General features: G+C 51.0%; 8 protein-coding genes across 8 annotated transcripts; 4 read left to right on the top strand and 4 right to left on the bottom strand.

Annotated features, from left to right (window-relative positions):
- Nucleotides 1–68: 68 nt before the first annotated feature.
- PPTG_18768 (hypothetical protein) lies at nucleotides 69–1,925 on the top strand. The gene has a single exon (XM_008917162.1). The coding sequence runs from the start codon at nucleotides 96–98 to the stop codon at nucleotides 1,569–1,571; it is 1,476 nt and encodes a 491-aa protein (XP_008915410.1). The 5' UTR covers nucleotides 69–95; the 3' UTR covers nucleotides 1,572–1,925.
- PPTG_18767 (hypothetical protein) lies at nucleotides 1,710–2,680 on the bottom strand. Its single transcript, XM_008917161.1, has one exon. It carries the CDS (start codon nucleotides 2,584–2,586, stop codon nucleotides 1,918–1,920), a length of 669 nt encoding a protein of 222 aa, XP_008915409.1. The 5' UTR covers nucleotides 2,587–2,680; the 3' UTR covers nucleotides 1,710–1,917.
- A 5-nt stretch (nucleotides 2,681–2,685) lies between these two features.
- On the top strand, nucleotides 2,686–3,396 carry PPTG_24445 (hypothetical protein). The gene has a single exon (XM_008917197.1). It carries the CDS (start codon nucleotides 2,956–2,958, stop codon nucleotides 3,256–3,258), a length of 303 nt encoding a protein of 100 aa, XP_008915445.1. The 5' UTR covers nucleotides 2,686–2,955; the 3' UTR covers nucleotides 3,259–3,396.
- Nucleotides 3,397–3,558: 162 nt separating this feature from the next.
- Nucleotides 3,559–4,528, top strand: PPTG_18766 (hypothetical protein). Its single transcript, XM_008917160.1, has 2 exons — nucleotides 3,559–3,990; nucleotides 4,068–4,528. The coding sequence occupies exons 1-2, from the start codon at nucleotides 3,581–3,583 to the stop codon at nucleotides 4,345–4,347; spliced, it is 690 nt and encodes a 229-aa protein (XP_008915408.1). The 5' UTR covers nucleotides 3,559–3,580; the 3' UTR covers nucleotides 4,348–4,528.
- On the bottom strand, nucleotides 4,261–6,722 carry PPTG_18765 (hypothetical protein). Its single transcript, XM_008917159.1, has one exon. The coding sequence runs from the start codon at nucleotides 6,511–6,513 to the stop codon at nucleotides 4,606–4,608; it is 1,908 nt and encodes a 635-aa protein (XP_008915407.1). The 5' UTR covers nucleotides 6,514–6,722; the 3' UTR covers nucleotides 4,261–4,605.
- A 424-nt stretch (nucleotides 6,723–7,146) lies between these two features.
- On the bottom strand, nucleotides 7,147–8,184 carry PPTG_18764 (hypothetical protein; the record flags this gene model as incomplete). Its single annotated transcript, XM_008917158.1, has 1 exon — nucleotides 7,147–8,184. The coding sequence occupies one exon, from the start codon at nucleotides 8,182–8,184 to the stop codon at nucleotides 7,147–7,149; it is 1,038 nt and encodes a 345-aa protein (XP_008915406.1).
- Nucleotides 8,185–8,206: 22 nt separating this feature from the next.
- Nucleotides 8,207–10,446, bottom strand: PPTG_18763 (hypothetical protein). Its single transcript, XM_008917157.1, has one exon. It carries the CDS (start codon nucleotides 10,336–10,338, stop codon nucleotides 8,305–8,307), a length of 2,034 nt encoding a protein of 677 aa, XP_008915405.1. The 5' UTR covers nucleotides 10,339–10,446; the 3' UTR covers nucleotides 8,207–8,304.
- A 5,682-nt stretch (nucleotides 10,447–16,128) lies between these two features.
- PPTG_24444 (hypothetical protein) lies at nucleotides 16,129–16,611 on the top strand (the record flags this gene model as incomplete). The annotated part of the gene is made up of 2 exons (XM_008917196.1): nucleotides 16,129–16,245; nucleotides 16,309–16,611. 2 exons carry the CDS (start codon nucleotides 16,129–16,131, stop codon nucleotides 16,609–16,611), a joined length of 420 nt encoding a protein of 139 aa, XP_008915444.1.
- Nucleotides 16,612–16,997: the final 386 nt, after the last annotated feature.

Raw genomic sequence — 16,997 nt, 5'->3', positions numbered from 1 at the left:
AACATGTCACAAACAGTACATAAAATTTCTAAACTAGCTATCGTCACCGATCATTCCAAATTTGTTCATATAGAGGGATCTTACCGCGCTTACAAATGTTCACAGTTCTTATATCCGTCCTGTCGTGCGCTCGATCTTCGTCCTTTATCCTCCCTCGACCAACACAGACTGAGCCTTTGACGTGGCACCTCCGAAGCGCGGCTAGCTCACCACCAGGCGCAATAGCCATGTCGTCGTCCATCTCGCAGTTCTACATCCTGTCGACGCGGGGCGACACCATCATCTTCAGCGACTTCCGAGGCGACGTAGAGAGCAACTCGGCCGAGATTTTCTTCCGCAAAGTCAAATTCTGGGAGAAGGGAGACGCTCCCCCAACGTTCAACGTGGACGGCGTCAATTATCTGTTCGTTAAGAAGAACGGACTGTACTTTGTAGCCACCACACGCTACAATGTGAGTCCCAGCTACATCCTGGAGCTGCTTACGCGTCTGTGCCGCGTGTTCAAAGACTATTGCGGCGTGTTGAGTGAGGAGACGCTGCGTAAGAACTTTATTCTTTGCTACGAGCTACTGGACGAGACACTGGACTATGGCTTCGCTCAGGACACGAGTACGGAGGGCCTCAAGGTGCACGTACACAACGAGGCTATCCTTGTAGGCGACGCTGTGCTGTCCAAGCCCAAGGCAGGCTCTAAATTCATGAACCGCAGCTCCAATATCAAGGCTGCTAGCGCCGTCAAGAAGCCTGTGGCTACAGCTGGACAGAGCTCCAAGAAACAGGACGAGAACGAGCTCTTCTGTGACATCCTGGAGCGACTCAACGTCGTCTTCTCCTCGGGCGGACAGATGCTCAATGCTTCTATCGAAGGACGCATCCAACTCAAGAGCTACTTGTCTGGCAACCCAGAATTGCGACTCGCACTTAATGAAGACCTGGTTATCGGCAATACTGGAGCCAGACAATACGGACAGGTGGTGCTGGACGACTGCAATTTCCACGACTGCGTGCAGCTGGACGAGTTCGAGCGCGACCGTGTGCTGATCTTCCAGCCTCCGGACGGAGAGTTTACCGTCATCAACTACCGTATTACCGGTGACTTCCGTGCCCCTTTCCGTATCTTCCCGTTCGTGGAGGAACTGTCCCCTACTAAGATCGAGATGGTGCTCAAGATCCGCGCCGATATGCCCGAGAACAACTACGGCGCGAACGTCATTATCCGCTTCCCCGTGCCACAGTCCACTGTGGCAGTGTCCTGTGATATTGGCAAGAGCGCAGCAGGGCAATTGGCAGAGTATCGCGAGAACGAGAACCAGGTGCGTTGGGCCATCAAGCGCTTCACGGGAGGAACAGAACTCACGCTGCGAGCCAAGATCACGCTGGGCCAGCCCAGTCCACACGTGCGGCGTGAGATCGGCCCTGTGAGCATGAACTTTGAGATCCCCATGTACAATACCTCGAGTCTGCAGGTGCGCTATCTGCGTATCCCGGAGCACGCGCGTCATCCCAACTACACGTACAAGCGATGGGTGCGCTATGTGACGCAGTCCAGTTCTTACGTGTGCAGGATTTAGTCCGATAAGGCAAAGAGAGCGCAGAAGTCAGGACAGTGAGGCGTAAGCGTTAGGTAGCCCAGCAGCGGGATCTTAGACATACCTGGGACGCACGGGAGCTTAGTAGAAGACGACGACCACTCCGGACTACCGTCAAGGCATCATACTCCCCCTCCATTAAGCACCTCGAGAATCGAATTACCTGTTTGTGTTTTGCTGCGTCTACCAACCTCCCCATTATCATCTATGTATCATTATCTGACCAAGCAGCAAAGAGATATCTAACGTGTTAGCTTCGAGCACTTAACACCGTACATGTACCATTCCTAGTGTTTCAGATGCTCTTCAGCTAGACAAGCGGGCCTACCTACTCCTTCTTAGCCTTCTTGGTGGCCTCCTCTGAGGCCTGGCCGCTGAGTTCGAGTGCAGTTTGCGTGAGGTCGCGCAGGATATCGCAGATCCGCTTGTGGTTGTGCACGCGCTTGTTGTAGCGGTCCTCGGAGATCTTGATCATCTTCTTGTTGGCGTTGTAACGCGGGCCTGCGAGCTGCGCGACAATGTCCTTGGCCTCCTTGTTAAGGCCCTTGAAGCACGTCATAGGCACCTCCATCACCACCTTCGTGTCGTACGTGGTCTTGTCGTCCACGAAGAGCCGCTCGTCGAAGTCCTCGAGCGGGCAGTTGAGCGTCATCTTAATCGCCTCGCCGTCGAACAGCGGGTGGATCTGCGTCTGCCACGACAGGTCCAGGTACGGCGTAAAGTCGGCGAAAATCTGCAGCTTCTCCACCTCGTGCTTCATCTCGTTGTCAAAGTCTGCGGGGTAGTCCTCATCCCAGTACGACGGGTACTCGAACTCCTCCAGAGGCGTCGTCTTCTCCACGTCCTCACCAGAGAACTGGAACGTCTTTTTCTTGCGGAATTTGGGCGCAGCAGGTTTAGCGGCCTTGGACTTGTCCGCCGTCGCCAGGGAGCGCAGCGACTGCGTCGACTGCCGGCGCAACAGGCCGTTCACGCGGGTCACTTGTCTCGCCAGCATACTCAACTCCGATGTGAGCCACACGCTAGAGACCCTTTCAATTACGATGGATTCGAATTGAAAGGATCTTATGTATGTGATATCGAGTATTGAGGGAATGGATGTCCACTGATCATTTTGATTTGCGGTTTGTATGCACGAAGACTGACGGTGGTCCTACGCGGTGGACCTACAGCGTATGTCGACGTCCTGTGCGATACGGAAGGCGGTGATGCGGCTGAAGAGGGCGGGGGATTGATGGGGGTCCTCTATTGGGGCGACTTTTATCGACAGGAATCGGGGGAGTTTGTCGCCCCCAGTGCTAGCGTTCTTCCCAATGGGAAAGTAACACCGGGATCGCGGGATCCATGATCAATTACCCACAAGGTGATGAAGGTATTCGGCCTCTTCTCCCCTATGCATCCTTATGGAGCAACCTCTTCACTGCTCTGCTACTGGTGGACACTTATCCTGCTGGCCAAAGTCAAGCCTGGAGGAATAAAAACCACCAACATACAGATCATCTATTTATTAAACCTAGGTGTCGACATGTTAGCACTGTCCAATGTGTGCACAGCTTCTCAGCTAGTCGATGTCCGCGTTCATGATGAAGGCAGTCTAGAATTGCCACGGCTCCGGCTAGGATGTGTGACTGTTGGTTCAGCACAATCCACGCCAAAACCGAGATGGTAATGCACAACGCTTCATATTAACGTTAGTACAAAAATTACTTCAGCTGGCATGCCAGCGACGAGTGACGGAGAGTCTCGAAACTAGCTTCGTTCAGGCAGTGTTCAACCAAACTTGACAATAGGCCATTTTCAGTCTTGCAAAACTCTGCTTCGCGGCCGAGCCTCACTGCGCGTACTAACGCCACTAGGCTATCATTCCGACAGGCAGATTATCTGATAACCACCTGATCAAACTGTGTTATGGAGGAATCGTGCAGCAGGGTGAAGTATTCGAAAGGGCAACTTCATTGCCATATTTTTCAAATATCCCTCTCTTTAGTGACATGTTGCATCAATTGAGTCATTATCTGACAGTCGATACGATGGCGCTCCCGTCGAGTCCGCTGTTGGCCGAGAGCCGCGCGCTCATCGACTTGCTGGGCTACGTGGACACCGAGTACAACTCACCCGCGAGTCAGCAGCAGGTACAGGCGCAGATCCGTGCGGAGATGGCGACGTTTTCCCCGCCGCAGGACAAGTATCTGGCCTATTTGCCGTCTTACACACCCACTTTCGGCGGTAGAGCGCGACTGCAGACCGAGTTCAAGCGTGTGGCGGCCAACGTACCTTTGGATGCCATCGATATGAACCGGTACCAGGTCAAGGAGCCTACGGGCAAGCACGTACAGAGTCTGGAGTCCTGGGAGAGTGCTGTCAAGCAGCTCCAAGTGGCCGTAGAACACCAGAGAAATAGGTAGAAAATGCTACGTCTCTCAACAAAAAAAGGTTGTATGAGGTAGAACGCTAATATTGTCTCTACTGCTTCTGTAGGGTGGTGAATTTGGAGCTGCAGCAGGGCTACGGTACCAAGCTGGCGAAGGTGCGTGCTGCCGTTCTGGACGGCATTAACGCGCAGTACGAGCGCACATTGAAGGAGTCTAAGGCGGCCTCGGATAAGATCAACTTGACTCGGCAACAAGACCAATCACGCAACGCCAGTAAACTGCAAAATTACCGGAGCAAATACTACGAGCTGCTCTCCAAGAACGCTGCAATCAAGCGGGCTTGCGCTGAGCAGGAGCGACAGCAGAAGAAGATTAAGACGGCTTGAAGGACCCACTTGTCTGCTACTCTTACCCAAGAGACCTATTGCATTCGTTCCGATAAGGTTAACACCGCTGAATCTCTTGCGTTTATCGAGCATTTTACGTTTTTTTAGGGAGAATTAAAGACGAAAAATGAAGAATCTATGCAAACCTCGCCATTACAGAAAACGAGGCAGTTAGAGGCAAAAACTGCGTGGCCGGATGCATATTACACAAGGAGGCGGCTAAGCCACCAAACTCCAGGCCAATTCCGCCGATCCCCTTTAAATCGCAGTCGCTGTCGCAGCCGAAGACGCCGTCGTAGTCGTCGTCGCAGTCGTGGCAGTCGTGGCAGCAGCGGAGCCTGAAGCCGCGGTAGACGCAGCCGTAGAAGTCGCGGTAGTCGCGGCCGTTGAGCTTGATGAGTCGCTGGTCGTTGAGTCCGTCGTAATGGTGGCGCTTGTACTTCCGGAACCTGAGGACGTCACTGTTGTGGTCTTCGAGAAACACGGGAACGAGCCACTACCCTTCAAGTTCTGCAAGCCAGTGGCAAAGTCCGTGTGGTACGCATCCCACGACGAGCTCGTGTAGAGACCGTATTGCCACGGATCGTCAGGCTTGTACTCGTCGTTAAAGTCATAAGATCCATCAGGATTGATAGCCCACGCGAAGCCGCCCGTCATGTTCATATCGTTAGCGTACTCAATGAGCATCTCAATCACACGAGTACTCGTAAGACCCGCCAGCAGCTCCGCAGAGCCGTAGATACCACCGAATTCACCGTAGAACGTGGGCACACCGACCTCCGTCACGGCATTACCGAAGGCATTGTCCAGCACAGCCGTCACAGCGGCCTTCAGCAGCACATTGCCCTCCGTCGTGTTAGGGTATTCAGTTACAGATACGGTGTCCCCACTCGAAGATTGCTTCTTGAAGAAATACGAAGATGGGTACACACTGGGTGAATAGAAATGGGGGGCGAACACAAGCTTGCCGTCCGTCTTAAGTGCGATTGGGTTCACACTGGCGTTCTGTAGACTGGCGCCGTACCAGTCGTTATACGTCACGTTGGCGCCGTTGATCTCGGCCACTGTGTTGGTCGCGTAGTTGCCCTCGGCCACAATGAGCCAGTTGGGGCAGATAGCGAGGATCTTGTTGCCGATAGTCTCGACGGCACGCGGCCAATTGACGTCCGAGTCGCAGTATTCGTCGGTATCGTCTGCGGGCCAGCAGCCACCCACAGGTTCGTTCTTGAGGTCAATGCCGATGATGTTGTACTCGAGATCACTGCACAGTTCGGTGGCCAGAGTCTCGAACATCTTGTAGATGGTGGCAATGGGGTAATCGTCCGTGAACCACAAGTGCTCGGACGTGTCGTCCGTGAAGTTGGGGTCGATCTTGTGGATGTCGAGCAGCACGCCGATCTGCTGCTTCCCGAGACCTTGAACGACCTTCTTGATCATGTCGATGTATGTATCCACATTGAGATCTGTGTCCAGACTGTTGACGAAGAGTTTTGTGTTCGGCGCCGAGTTGTCGATGATCATCTGCGCGTTAAGTGGCAGACGGACGGCGTTGAAGCCGTTGTCCGACAGATTAGCGGCGATATCGTCCAGATAACTCTGTTTGGTGGCGAGACCGTGAGGCACGCCTTCCGCGTTCTCCATTCCACTCCAATTGATACCAGTAAACACGAGCTGTTCCTTCTCTCCAGTGTTGCTGTCGGTGGCGTAGATCTTGCCGTCCGCCGTGGAGTAATCCGGCAGCAAACAGCTCTTAACGCTCGTGACCTTCCTCTCCCTGTCCACCTCAGTAACTGACTCGGTCAGTGACTGCTGCGTCTGTGCGCTATTGTATTCCTCCACGCCAAAGTACGTGATGAGACCGAGTGCTCCAGCCGTGATCACTAGCAAGAAAAGCGCGCCAGGCCACACGACCTTACGGCCCGTGTACGTCTTGGCAGCGCCTCCGCCAGCCGCGCCCGTGTCGTCCAATTGGCCCACAGCGATATCCTGGTGAATGGCTGTGCTAGGACGAGCCGCCATCGTGGGGCGCATCATGGGCACGTCACTACCGGCGTCGCCTGGACCCAGGTAGCTGCCGTAAATCTCCTCCTCCGACGTGTCCTTCCATACGTTCGAGTGCGTGCGCTCGCCCGCGTTCTCCCCGATGGGCGAGTTCCCCCCGTACATGGCGCTCTCGTTGGCAGACAGATGCGGGAATGCTCGAGAGCGACGTTGCGACGGATTTGTTCGTGCGTTCCTTTGGTCCTCTACCGTGAATAACGGCGAAGGATTGGATTGGCTGAAATATTTTCTACAGAAGAGGATTGGTGGAAAATCGACTAAATTGTGTATCGCTGGTGTGGAACTTGTGCCAGACGCACGCACGTTCAGGTCTGAACAGCTGGTTTTGCGCTGAATACCCTGCTTGCCGCTGGTGATGGCTGTGTGCTAAGGCGGCTGGCTATGAGGTTTGATGTTAAATTCTGCAGATAGTTGTGAAGTATTATTAATATTGCCGGTAGTGTTTGTCTGCTGCGGGGTGGACAGGTGAGACCGATATTGTTGGTCCCGAAGGTGGCTACGCTGGTGATTGGAAGGATTGAAATCAGGAGGCTGTCACGATCTAACGACAATAGACGGGAATCCATGTGGCGCGTGGAATCTGCGACTTGTGAGCACACAAAATGGCTTCAACCATGACAATCTCAATCCATGGTGCCGATGACGAAGTTGTCTGGCGATCAATAACCTTGCTGTAAGCCCCGAACTAAAGATGCAGCACTACATTCTCTCTTAGAGGGAACCATATGACCGAGCTTTCTATTGCACATGCGGCAGTTGCCGAGGTGCTCGTCGTTTGATGGCAGGAGTGCCTCCTCGTCGTGCTGTAGGAGTTGTTTCGAAAGAATGAAGTGGTGATCGTGTTGGAACTGCAAGATCTGGAGCAGTTCGTGCGCGTGTTGTACTTACGTTGCCTGTATAGTTCAACCGTTCTTTCTGTTGGCGTTGGTGTTGCTGTGGAGAGCTTACGCGCTCCATAGGAGTAGGATTCAAAGTAGGCACACTAACACATCGAGAGATCTCGTGGTGACGCTCTGACGTACGAATGCAATCTTTCGTGGGTGTTGGAGCTGCGCGTGAAGAACCTCCGAGTGCCAGTGGCGTAGCTGGACACCACACATGCGTCGCAGTCTTCCACTCGTCAAACGAGAGCAGTGTTGGCATCGTAAAGCTGCTTGACGACCCGTTAGCTTGGAATTTCGTTCTTTTGGTTGGCGACACTGTAGCATTCAGAATGGGAGACGATAGATGGGGTTGCTGCAGATGGGGTGAGCTCACAGGCACAAGTTCAGGAGGACCTCCACTGTACGGACGTCGACAAGTTGATAGTGCTGCCGACGCACCATTCGCCATCAGAGCTTTGACCTGCAGTTGCAGTTCCTCAACTTTGGTCTTGAGGTCATCAATAATGCGCATGGCGTCACGTTCTCGTTCTTGACTTAGTGCACTTTGCTTCCACGCGTGATCACATTCGTCCCGGTAGAAAATGAGGCTTTTGATCTCATCTGCGTGCACTTGCTCCGTCGTTTTAATCCGGAGTGCGCAAACTACAAGTTCGTTCTTCATCTGCAGACATTTGTCCATGAGTCGACGCTGCAGTCGCAAATTCTCGCGCAATTTTACACTCAGCTGTGTGTATTCCGATCGAAACCGATCAAACAGCCCCACAAGCTTCCTTTTACGGGTAGATTCATCCAAGCTTTCAGCTTCCAACACTGCCAGTAGTTCACGTTCCGTCTCCTCATATCTCTGGCGCCTTTCGCGGTCATCTTCATCTTCAATGGGGTCCGAGGTCATCGTCACCTCCAAGTTTTACTACAATGTCACCAGATTTTATTAAGCGCTCCTAAAAATACCATAACTCTAAAGCTAAAAATGTTCAAGTGCATTTTATATTGTTTGATTGGTATTATAAATCTACCACACAACGCACTTGTTGCTTGGGTTCATTGTGGCTCCTTCGGGGCAGCTAAAAGCTTTAGCAAACGCAGCGCTGTTCATTACGGCGCCATTCACACGCACATCGCCAACCGCGTGTACGTTCGTGATGAACGAGTCCACAGCCATCTCGTCGCGTTCTTTGCCGCACCATGTCTGCGCATACGACACAAAGAAGAGCTGGTCGTCGTCAGTATTATTGCCACCGTTGCTTGAGCCAGAAATGCGGTTTCTGTAGGCGTTGAAGGCCACATGTAGACCGCCGTTATCGGCGATATTCTCGCCCAGAGTTTTCATGCCGTTCACAGGGATGAGCTCCACTCCGTCCTCCGCTTCAGTGTAGAACGAACTGTATTGGTCAACTAGGCACTGCGCCCGGGTTTCAAACTCGGTGGCCGTAACTTCAGTCCACCACGCGTTCCAGTTGCCCTTTGCATCGAAGTTTGCACCCATAGTATCAAACCCGTGGGTAATTTCATGTCCGGCGACGACACCCAAAGACCCAAAGATCTGAGCTGCGGTACTCTTTGAATCGAAAAATGGACTCTGCATTATTCCTGCAGGGAACACAATCTGGTTGGCGTAGGGCGAGTAGTACGCGTTGGCCGATGCAGCACTCATCCCCCACTCATCACGATCCACATCTGCTCCAATGGCCCAAGTCAGTGCGACATACTGAGCCGTGTAGATAAAATCTACATTATCGAAAAATGCAGTGGGGTCGAGCTTGGCAAGTCCTTCCGCTTCTTTCTCTAACTGTTCATCGTCAGGCGCCAGATACATCACATCAAGTGTATCTAGCTTCGACAATGCACTAGTTCGTGTCTGCTCGTCCAGCCAGTCCAGCGTTTTGATATTTTGTGCCATAGCATCGAGGATCTCGTCAAGCATTGCGATAAAAGCATCTCCAGTCTCCTTCATATCGTCACGATGAGCCACATACGCTGCACCAGCGTGTACAGGCAGCAGATCAATTACATGTTCCACACAAATTTTCTCTAATGACAGCGAAGCTTCTGCTCCAAGCATCACTCCACGGAAGAATTTAACGTGGGCTGCAACAAACGGATCACTCAAGAACTTGGCAAAGTTGTTGATGTATGCGAAGGCCACGTACACTTTAAGTGCGTCCAATGAAAGGAGTGACACCAACTCCTCAGCTTTTTCAAAGTACGAAATGCTGAGTAACGCAACTTCCGAATCTTCAGTTAGTGCTGGGGCATCGTCCAGAAGTTGCATGCCTTCTGCGTACGCTCCAAACACGAGCGGATAGTTGACTGCAGCCTCTTTATAAGCGAACAAATAGTACATATCTGTACTCACTGGATCCAACTCTGCGTAGTTTTGCAACTCAATCAGCTGCTTCTCCACACTCAACACCACTTCTCCATAGTCGTCGTACTCATTTGTTTCCAATTGAAACTCTGTCAGATTCAGTAGCGTCGACGCGTAATCCGACAGATTCGTCTCGACATAAGTGAGCACTTGAGGGTTCTCGTAGTATTCGTCGTCTAGTGTCAGATCTGCATGCGACACCCAGAGTATGTTCCTACTCGAGTTCTGTAGACTCGAATGTGGTTGCAAGTTTGTGATAAAATCTGCGCCTGTGCGTGCGAGTCGTCCAGCTATTCGGAAGAGTTCTTGCCTGTTCTGCGCCTTCACAATACTCTCCAGACCGCTTTGTAGAGGTTCCGCTCCGAGTGCATTGCGTGCGTCCATGTCCATGCAGGAAGCGAAGAGTGCACCGGTCAACGAGGTGGAATCATTGGCGATCGCTTGTAAAATGGTCTCGTCCATCGCGTCCTGAGCCATATCGAATGAGTATTCTACTATGGACTTGTCCACGTCGATCTCGTGGGTTGCGAGCCATCCACCGCATGAAAACTGATAGAAATCCTCGCAAGGATCGGCGGATGTGTCAATGAGGGACGCTACATTATCGGGAAAGGATACGGAGGCTGCGAGCGGTGGTGACAGCAGCAACGCACACCCGACGATAGACAAGCGCTTCATGGAGATGGTAACAAGAGGGCAGGAACTGGAATGAAGTAGGCGGTACAGGACGCAACCTGAAGTGACCACCTTCCGCACCAAGATTCTGATATTTACCCAATAGCTAGAATACAAATTCTGATTTGAGTTTTACAAAACACGGTCGGACTCGTCAGCCCTATAGTTTTTATATTTTTTTTTTTCCACTGTAACAAAACAAGCGGACTTCCAAGAAATTGAAATGGGGAGTACGACGACAAAGCTAACTGTTGAAGTTTACATGGTACTTACTAGTGCGGGTCTAGACAGCCTTCATCGGATTAGTAGTAGTACTGACCGAAGAGGAAGGATGAATCTCTCGGTAAACGCGTACTGCGTGAGCGACCTGGTCTAACATTCCTACAACCATCAAGAGTACTTGCATTTCCAGTCCAGTTCAGCAATATATCTGTATTGACCCACTGTGCTGATGTACTGTACTGTACTGCTATGCAATGTGAGTGCAGTGTGTTTGCATAGAGGTCAGTACAGTATGCCAGCGCTGTGTGTTTGCCAGTGTTCCCGATAATGCAATTCATCGATTAATCTCTAGCTGCGGCAGAAAAAAATGAATTATTGCATTAATTAGCATTACTGCGGCGCACATCATCAACTACCTGGACGTCCCAAAGCTCCTTGTTATAAAGCAAGCACATTACCTTTTCGAGCTTTTCCGGCTCCATCCTTTTCCTCAGGTCTGTGTAGACGAGTATCACGGACGAGAAAAGCGCTCGCACTCGTTGGAGGTTGGTGGGATGAAAGCAACATCCTCGTACGCCGCACGCTTGGCCACCTTGCGCCGCTTGAATGCCTCTTTCACAATTGAGTCACGTTGCTCTTCCACAGTCTCTCCTGCTTTGTCTGCATCACGCAGTCTAAATTGAGAGCACGCCACCTTTTCAGCAGCCGTCAACGCCTCTCCCCGCTGCAACTTAACGAGGCCAAATTCTAAGTTTGGATAGTTGACGATGGCTGCGTTGGCAGCCAGTCGTGCCTTCATTGCCAGGTATCAGGTGGTTGAGTAGGTTGGTGTAGCCGTTGCCCTTTTTGTAGACTTTAGCGCACGTGTTGCAGCTAAAGGTGCGGTCAGTACCCTTTGAAAAGAGCAGAGCACAGACTTGCTTGTTGCTGAGAGAGCGAGGACGTGGTGTTGGTTTAGTAGACGGGGGAAGGTTGGAGTCTGGAAATGCAGGGCTACCACTAGAACGGTAAAAAGCAAACGAATGGCTCCACAGCAACCTAAAAAAAAGCAAAAAAAAAAAAGAAATTTGGTTTTAGTGCGATATAAATTGGGTGTGCTCAAATTAATTATTAAATACTAAAATCGGAATACATTTAAATGGGTATTATTCGTTCGGGTTCACTGGTGTTTGCATAGTATATCTGTACAGTATGCCAGTGCCGTCAGTTAGGCGAATGCTGTCACGCAATAAGAATGTAGTGTGAGGAGGTTACTCAAGCCTTGCCCACACTCATTAGGCTCTTCAAGTGTATTAGCCTAGCTAGCGTAAGTAGCTCATGGAGTCCGTGAGCGATCAGGAGTTAGACAACCGTCCGTAGAATACGTAGAAGAGAAGAATCTATAGAATGAGTAATGTGTAGAAGACTGTAGGCATGAGGAAAGCACTTGCCAAAGCTTTCCTCACTTTTAAATCTACTCGGCGACCAACACGTTAGGAAGTGCCAGCTTCCCTATCACAGTGTTTAAGTTTTCTTAAACTGAACGTGTTACAAGAAGCAAGAACAAACACAGCAATCACTGCCAATTCATTACCTTATCACTGAGCGAGGCACCTCCACCAGGCTTTGCTAGGATGCCAAGGAATTTTAATGATGCAGAGGAGGTGACGAAGGAGACTGCGACGCCAAGCAACGAACCGGACGAAGCACTAAGGCCCCCCGAGTGAAGTGGTCGAGTCTCCAAGCGTCGACGGTTTGATGGCAACGACGCGTGAAGTGTTGCCAAGCAGTCGCCAAGGCGTCGCCAACGCCAATTACGACGACGAAGTCAATACAGCGTGGACGAAGTGGCGACGTGTCGAGTGGGTGCCATCGGTGGATGAGTACGAAGCATCCAAGACGATGAACGACGGAAGCAAGAAGCAACGAGGACGACGGTAAGAGCGGACTATGCAAAACAGGAGAACGAAGGGCAAGGGAAGCATTGGGTGCTTCGAGCAACGCGCTAAGCGAAACCACAGTAAAGTCTTCGAGTTCGAGACTGGAGAAGGCGCCGGACAGAACGACGCGAAAATCAGAGCAGTTATGAGTGGAGCGACCGCAAGTGCAAGACGGGATTGAAGGGCGACCTGATGCTCCACGAGGCAAAAATATGCAAGGACGACATGTACGTCAAGAACGACGAGAGTGTAGCGACGATGGACCTACCTTACCGTTGACCGACGTGTAGATTACGGTGGCACAAAGACGTAGTAAGTTAGTGCGGCAAGTACGAGAAGCTGGCGAGGACCGAGGCATGCGAATTGTGATGGAGTACGAATTAGTGTTGGTGGAGACACCAAGAGGCAACAAGTGATCAGGGAACCCGGCAATATCATTTATATCTATTTCTAAGAAACTTGTCAATAGGTAGTGTTGGGGTAAATGTCATCAAGGAAAATAAATATTTGTAAGATGCACATCAAAACAGTAGTTTATTAGTGCAACTTTCATCCATCTCTACTCAAATGCATGCATCAACAGTAGTGAGGTCCCAGTACTTCTGGTTGACCTTCAGAAATAAGATCTGTTCCAGGCGAAAGCCTGTTGCGCTCGTAGCGCAGCACCTGGCGTGCCGCGCTAAACAACCGCTCCACCACATTTGATGTTGGCGGGATTGCTTCCAGCAGGATATATGCACTTGGTGCGTCGTTCACCTAGCGGCGCTTGAGGATTCGCTCCGCGAGGCCGACCTTGGTCGTGTCCTCTACGCGAGCTGGTGGGGGAGCTCGGCGAACAAAAGGTAGGAGAGAGGACTTTTCAACCCGGTTCAGCCAGTTGACTTGACCACCTAGCTTCTTAACGACACCCGGACTCAAAGTCGGGTGAGTGCACAACTTCAGCTTTTGGGTTTACAAACATAATTAAAAAAAAAAGTAATCATAGAGTGACAACACATCGCAGAACAAAATGTAAGCGTACCCATGTAGTTAACGAACGACGGCATGACCTCCAACAGGCCGTTTAGCAAGTCCCGTGCGTCCAGCAGGCTCAAATCCTCGGACGGCAGCTTCATCGACACGGATTGCACGTCACCTAGTTGCTCGAGCAACGTTTTGAGCTTGCGGTTTACAGCCAGGGACGGCATCTCCACGGCCAGCTCTTCATCGTCAGCACTGAAGAACTCGCGAAGTTTAAAGTAGCGCGGAAGCATCGTGTAGATTGATCCCCAGCGAGTGGCTTGGCGCAATTTGGGATGAAGGGGGTCTTCAATCTACAAAAAATCACAAATCAAATTTGACGATCAGTATTAGGAAATATTTTCAATACCAATTTTAAGCGAAATAAAAAATTTCGTACCGAAGTTTTGCAGCTTGGGTGATTGTACGCAGTCGCTTCATTAAGTACTGCACTTGCTCCAATTCTTCCTCGTGGGGAGCGATAAAACTTTTCACGGCCAGGTTAAGCCGATGGCTCGCACACCCGACCAACGGTAACCCCAATAGACGAGCGAGGCGCTTGTTTACCGCATAGTTATCGCCTACGAGAAAATCACGTTTGAGAGGGTTTTACCGAAAGAAGGTCCCCCCGCCGAGACTGCAGCCATATGGCTTTCCGGGTTGAGGCTGTCATTCGGGCCGTTGATGATCGGAGCCATCGATAGCAGTGGAGCTTGGCGGACACCAATGAGCTCGTAGCACACAAACACTGCGAGGTAGTGCTCGCTGCCACGCGTCCATCCGTCGAGGACGATGCCGAATTTTTGGGGGAGTTCGTCACCCATACGTCGCTCTACCGCTTTAGTAACATTCTCCATGTCGTGAGTGATGGTCTCCTCGCACACAGGCGGCAAGTTGGTGTACCTAACACAAAATAGCACTTAGTAAAAAGAAATTAAGAAATTATGAAGAGTAGACATTGTTATCTTCTTGTCGTCTCCATCTCGACGAAGGAGAACGGTAGGCTTCCACCGACGAGCCACAGAAGCCACGCATGACGATTGTACGCCTTTTGGCGCACCCACGGAAGCAGAGTCTCGGTCGCTGCGGTGCTGGAGGCTTCCATCTCGGCCTCGAAGCGGCAGTGCTCGGACCGGACGTGGGACACCAGGTTGGTGTACCCCGTTTTGGGGGCATTCTTTCTCGTCGTGCCGCAAGCTTTGCAGATCTGCATGCCAGTAGGATCCCCTTCCTTCGTGAGGAAGGGCTTGAAATAGAGTGCCAGGATTTGCTTTGGCGAGAGCTTAGTTGTCGAGCGTAGGGTAGTGACGAGAGCGTCAGACATCGTGGTTGATGAGGTAGCTTGGAAGGGTTGTTCGCGAATTGCAGAATGAGCGATGAAAGGTTTTGTCAAGTTGCTGAGAGGCTCAACTCCAACCAGCAAACCTGTTGGTTGTCGTGGCCCTAGAAAATAAATAGTGTGCGGCTACTTAATATTACGCTAGATACGTAACAGGTTTTCAGACGTACCCTAAATAAATAATTTACAGGAAAAATATAAATATATCTTCAAGAAATGTATTTTTCGGGTTCCCTGCAAGTGATACTTCCACCTGAAGTGTGGTCTACGGCGCTCAAAGAGAGCCATCATTCTGTGTGGGCGGGGCTATCTGAGAGCCCCCCATACCTACTCAAGCCTTTCGCAAATTGTTTGGTGGCCTGGACTACAGAAATAAGTGCAACGCTGAGTGCTAGGTTGCAAAGAGTGTGGTTGCGTCAAGGCTCGACTACGGGAAATGACTCTGCCTCTTCGAAGTATACGAGGTAGAGATATTGGAAATAGGCGAGCTCTTGACTGCGTTGAAGGACCCTTACCAATAAGTGATGGATGGCAGCTATACTTGATTGCAGCGGTCGAGCACGTAACTAGGTACAATGTGACAATTTCGGTGCAGTAGCGCACTGCCGAGAACGCAACAGTGTTTCTAATGAAGTACGTGGTGTTGATATTTGACCCATTTTGAGAACTTCCGACGGCCGGTGCGTCTGAAGTGACAAGAAAAGCGATCGAGCAGTTAGTGACAATGTTGCATGCCGAGCAGATTAATCCGGTCCCTCACAGACCGCAGTTAGTTGAATTAGTTGAGCGTTTCATCACGCCTGGAAGGACCGTGTGTCAGTGTACATGCATACCGAAGAACAACAACATTTGGATAAATGGATAGATTTTGCTATTTATGCTTACAACTCAGGTGGGCAGTCTACAGCTACCATCACCCAATGAACTGATGATGGGACAAACGTTGCGAACACCGAAAGAGCCCCTACAAATCACTAGTGTGTCGGAAGCCGGAGAGCTATTACACACAACTACTCACAGGAATGAAATCAGCTCATGAGTGTGCAGAACGAGTCCGAAAGCGTGAGCAACGATGGCAAGCGCGAATTTACTGTAGACAGGTAATAACCAAGCGCAGGTTTAAACCTGGTGACCGAATGTGGGTGTGTAGGCCACCAGAAAGGGTCGAAGGCATTGAATCTTGTACATTCGCGGTTTGGACCCGTGAATATAAGTCTGCAGGTTACGACAACTTCTGAATGGAAAAAGAAGATTAGACCAATAAGAAAGATTTTAATAGCTCATGTGCCATGTCTAATGCATTATCACTATGCTATGACGATGTTGAGGAGAGTGGTCGAGGATGACGGCATGACGCGACGACAGGAGAGACTACTAAAGCAACGACTGTTCCTGTCAACACGACAACAGCGGTACGAAGCGGCAAACGACGTGATGCCAGTGGCAAACGCAATGAAGTTGTTCGGAGAGGACGCTCTGATTTGTGGAACTTAGACGACGAAAAGACGTCGAAATCGTGCAGGACAGTACGTATTGGAGTACCAGCTACGCTCAGTACGAGAGCGAGGATCAGAAGGCGGTGAACGAGCAGAGGCAGATGCACGATGGGGTTTGTCACGGAGTACGACGAGCATTTTCAAGCCGCCTGTGTCGTGGAAAACCCCGGAGATGGAGAAGACGTGTAATATGAGGGCGTGTCAGGGCGGGTTCTATGAGAGTGAACGTTGTAGATTTGGTGTGGCGGCTGAAGATTACCAGAAGATCGTGAAAGACGTGCAAATGGCGAAACATCGCTGAACCCAGGAGAAGACGGTGAAAGATATCCATTGTTCGGCGATCTTTGAGGAGAGGTTCGCCTTTGTGGATGATTGTGTGCCGTGTGGAGACACGCAAGGTGCGAGTCTGCAGTGTGGAGCGGCAAGGAGACGGACGCAGAGTGATAATCGCATCGTCATCCATTACGCTGTTAAGCAGCAGACCTTTGTGCACATGATAGCGGTGTCCACGCGCGCGTAAGTGTCGTGCTAACTTCCGACGCGTCTTGCCTGAAGGTGCTAAGACATAGTCCAGCAACGCCTTCGTGTCTGCGACTTTCGCAAACGTGCCCTTCACGTTGTCGACCAGCGATTACGATGTAGTGCTTGTTGGTATGGTTGTTTCAGTCCAATTTGAACCATACATCA

The sequence above is a fragment of the Phytophthora parasitica genome (assembly GCF_000247585.1).
Source record: "Phytophthora parasitica INRA-310 unplaced genomic scaffold supercont2.95, whole genome shotgun sequence".
Taxonomy (NCBI): domain Eukaryota; phylum Oomycota; class Peronosporomycetes; order Peronosporales; family Peronosporaceae; genus Phytophthora; species Phytophthora nicotianae.
This window is presented reverse-complemented; position numbering and strand designations above follow the sequence as displayed.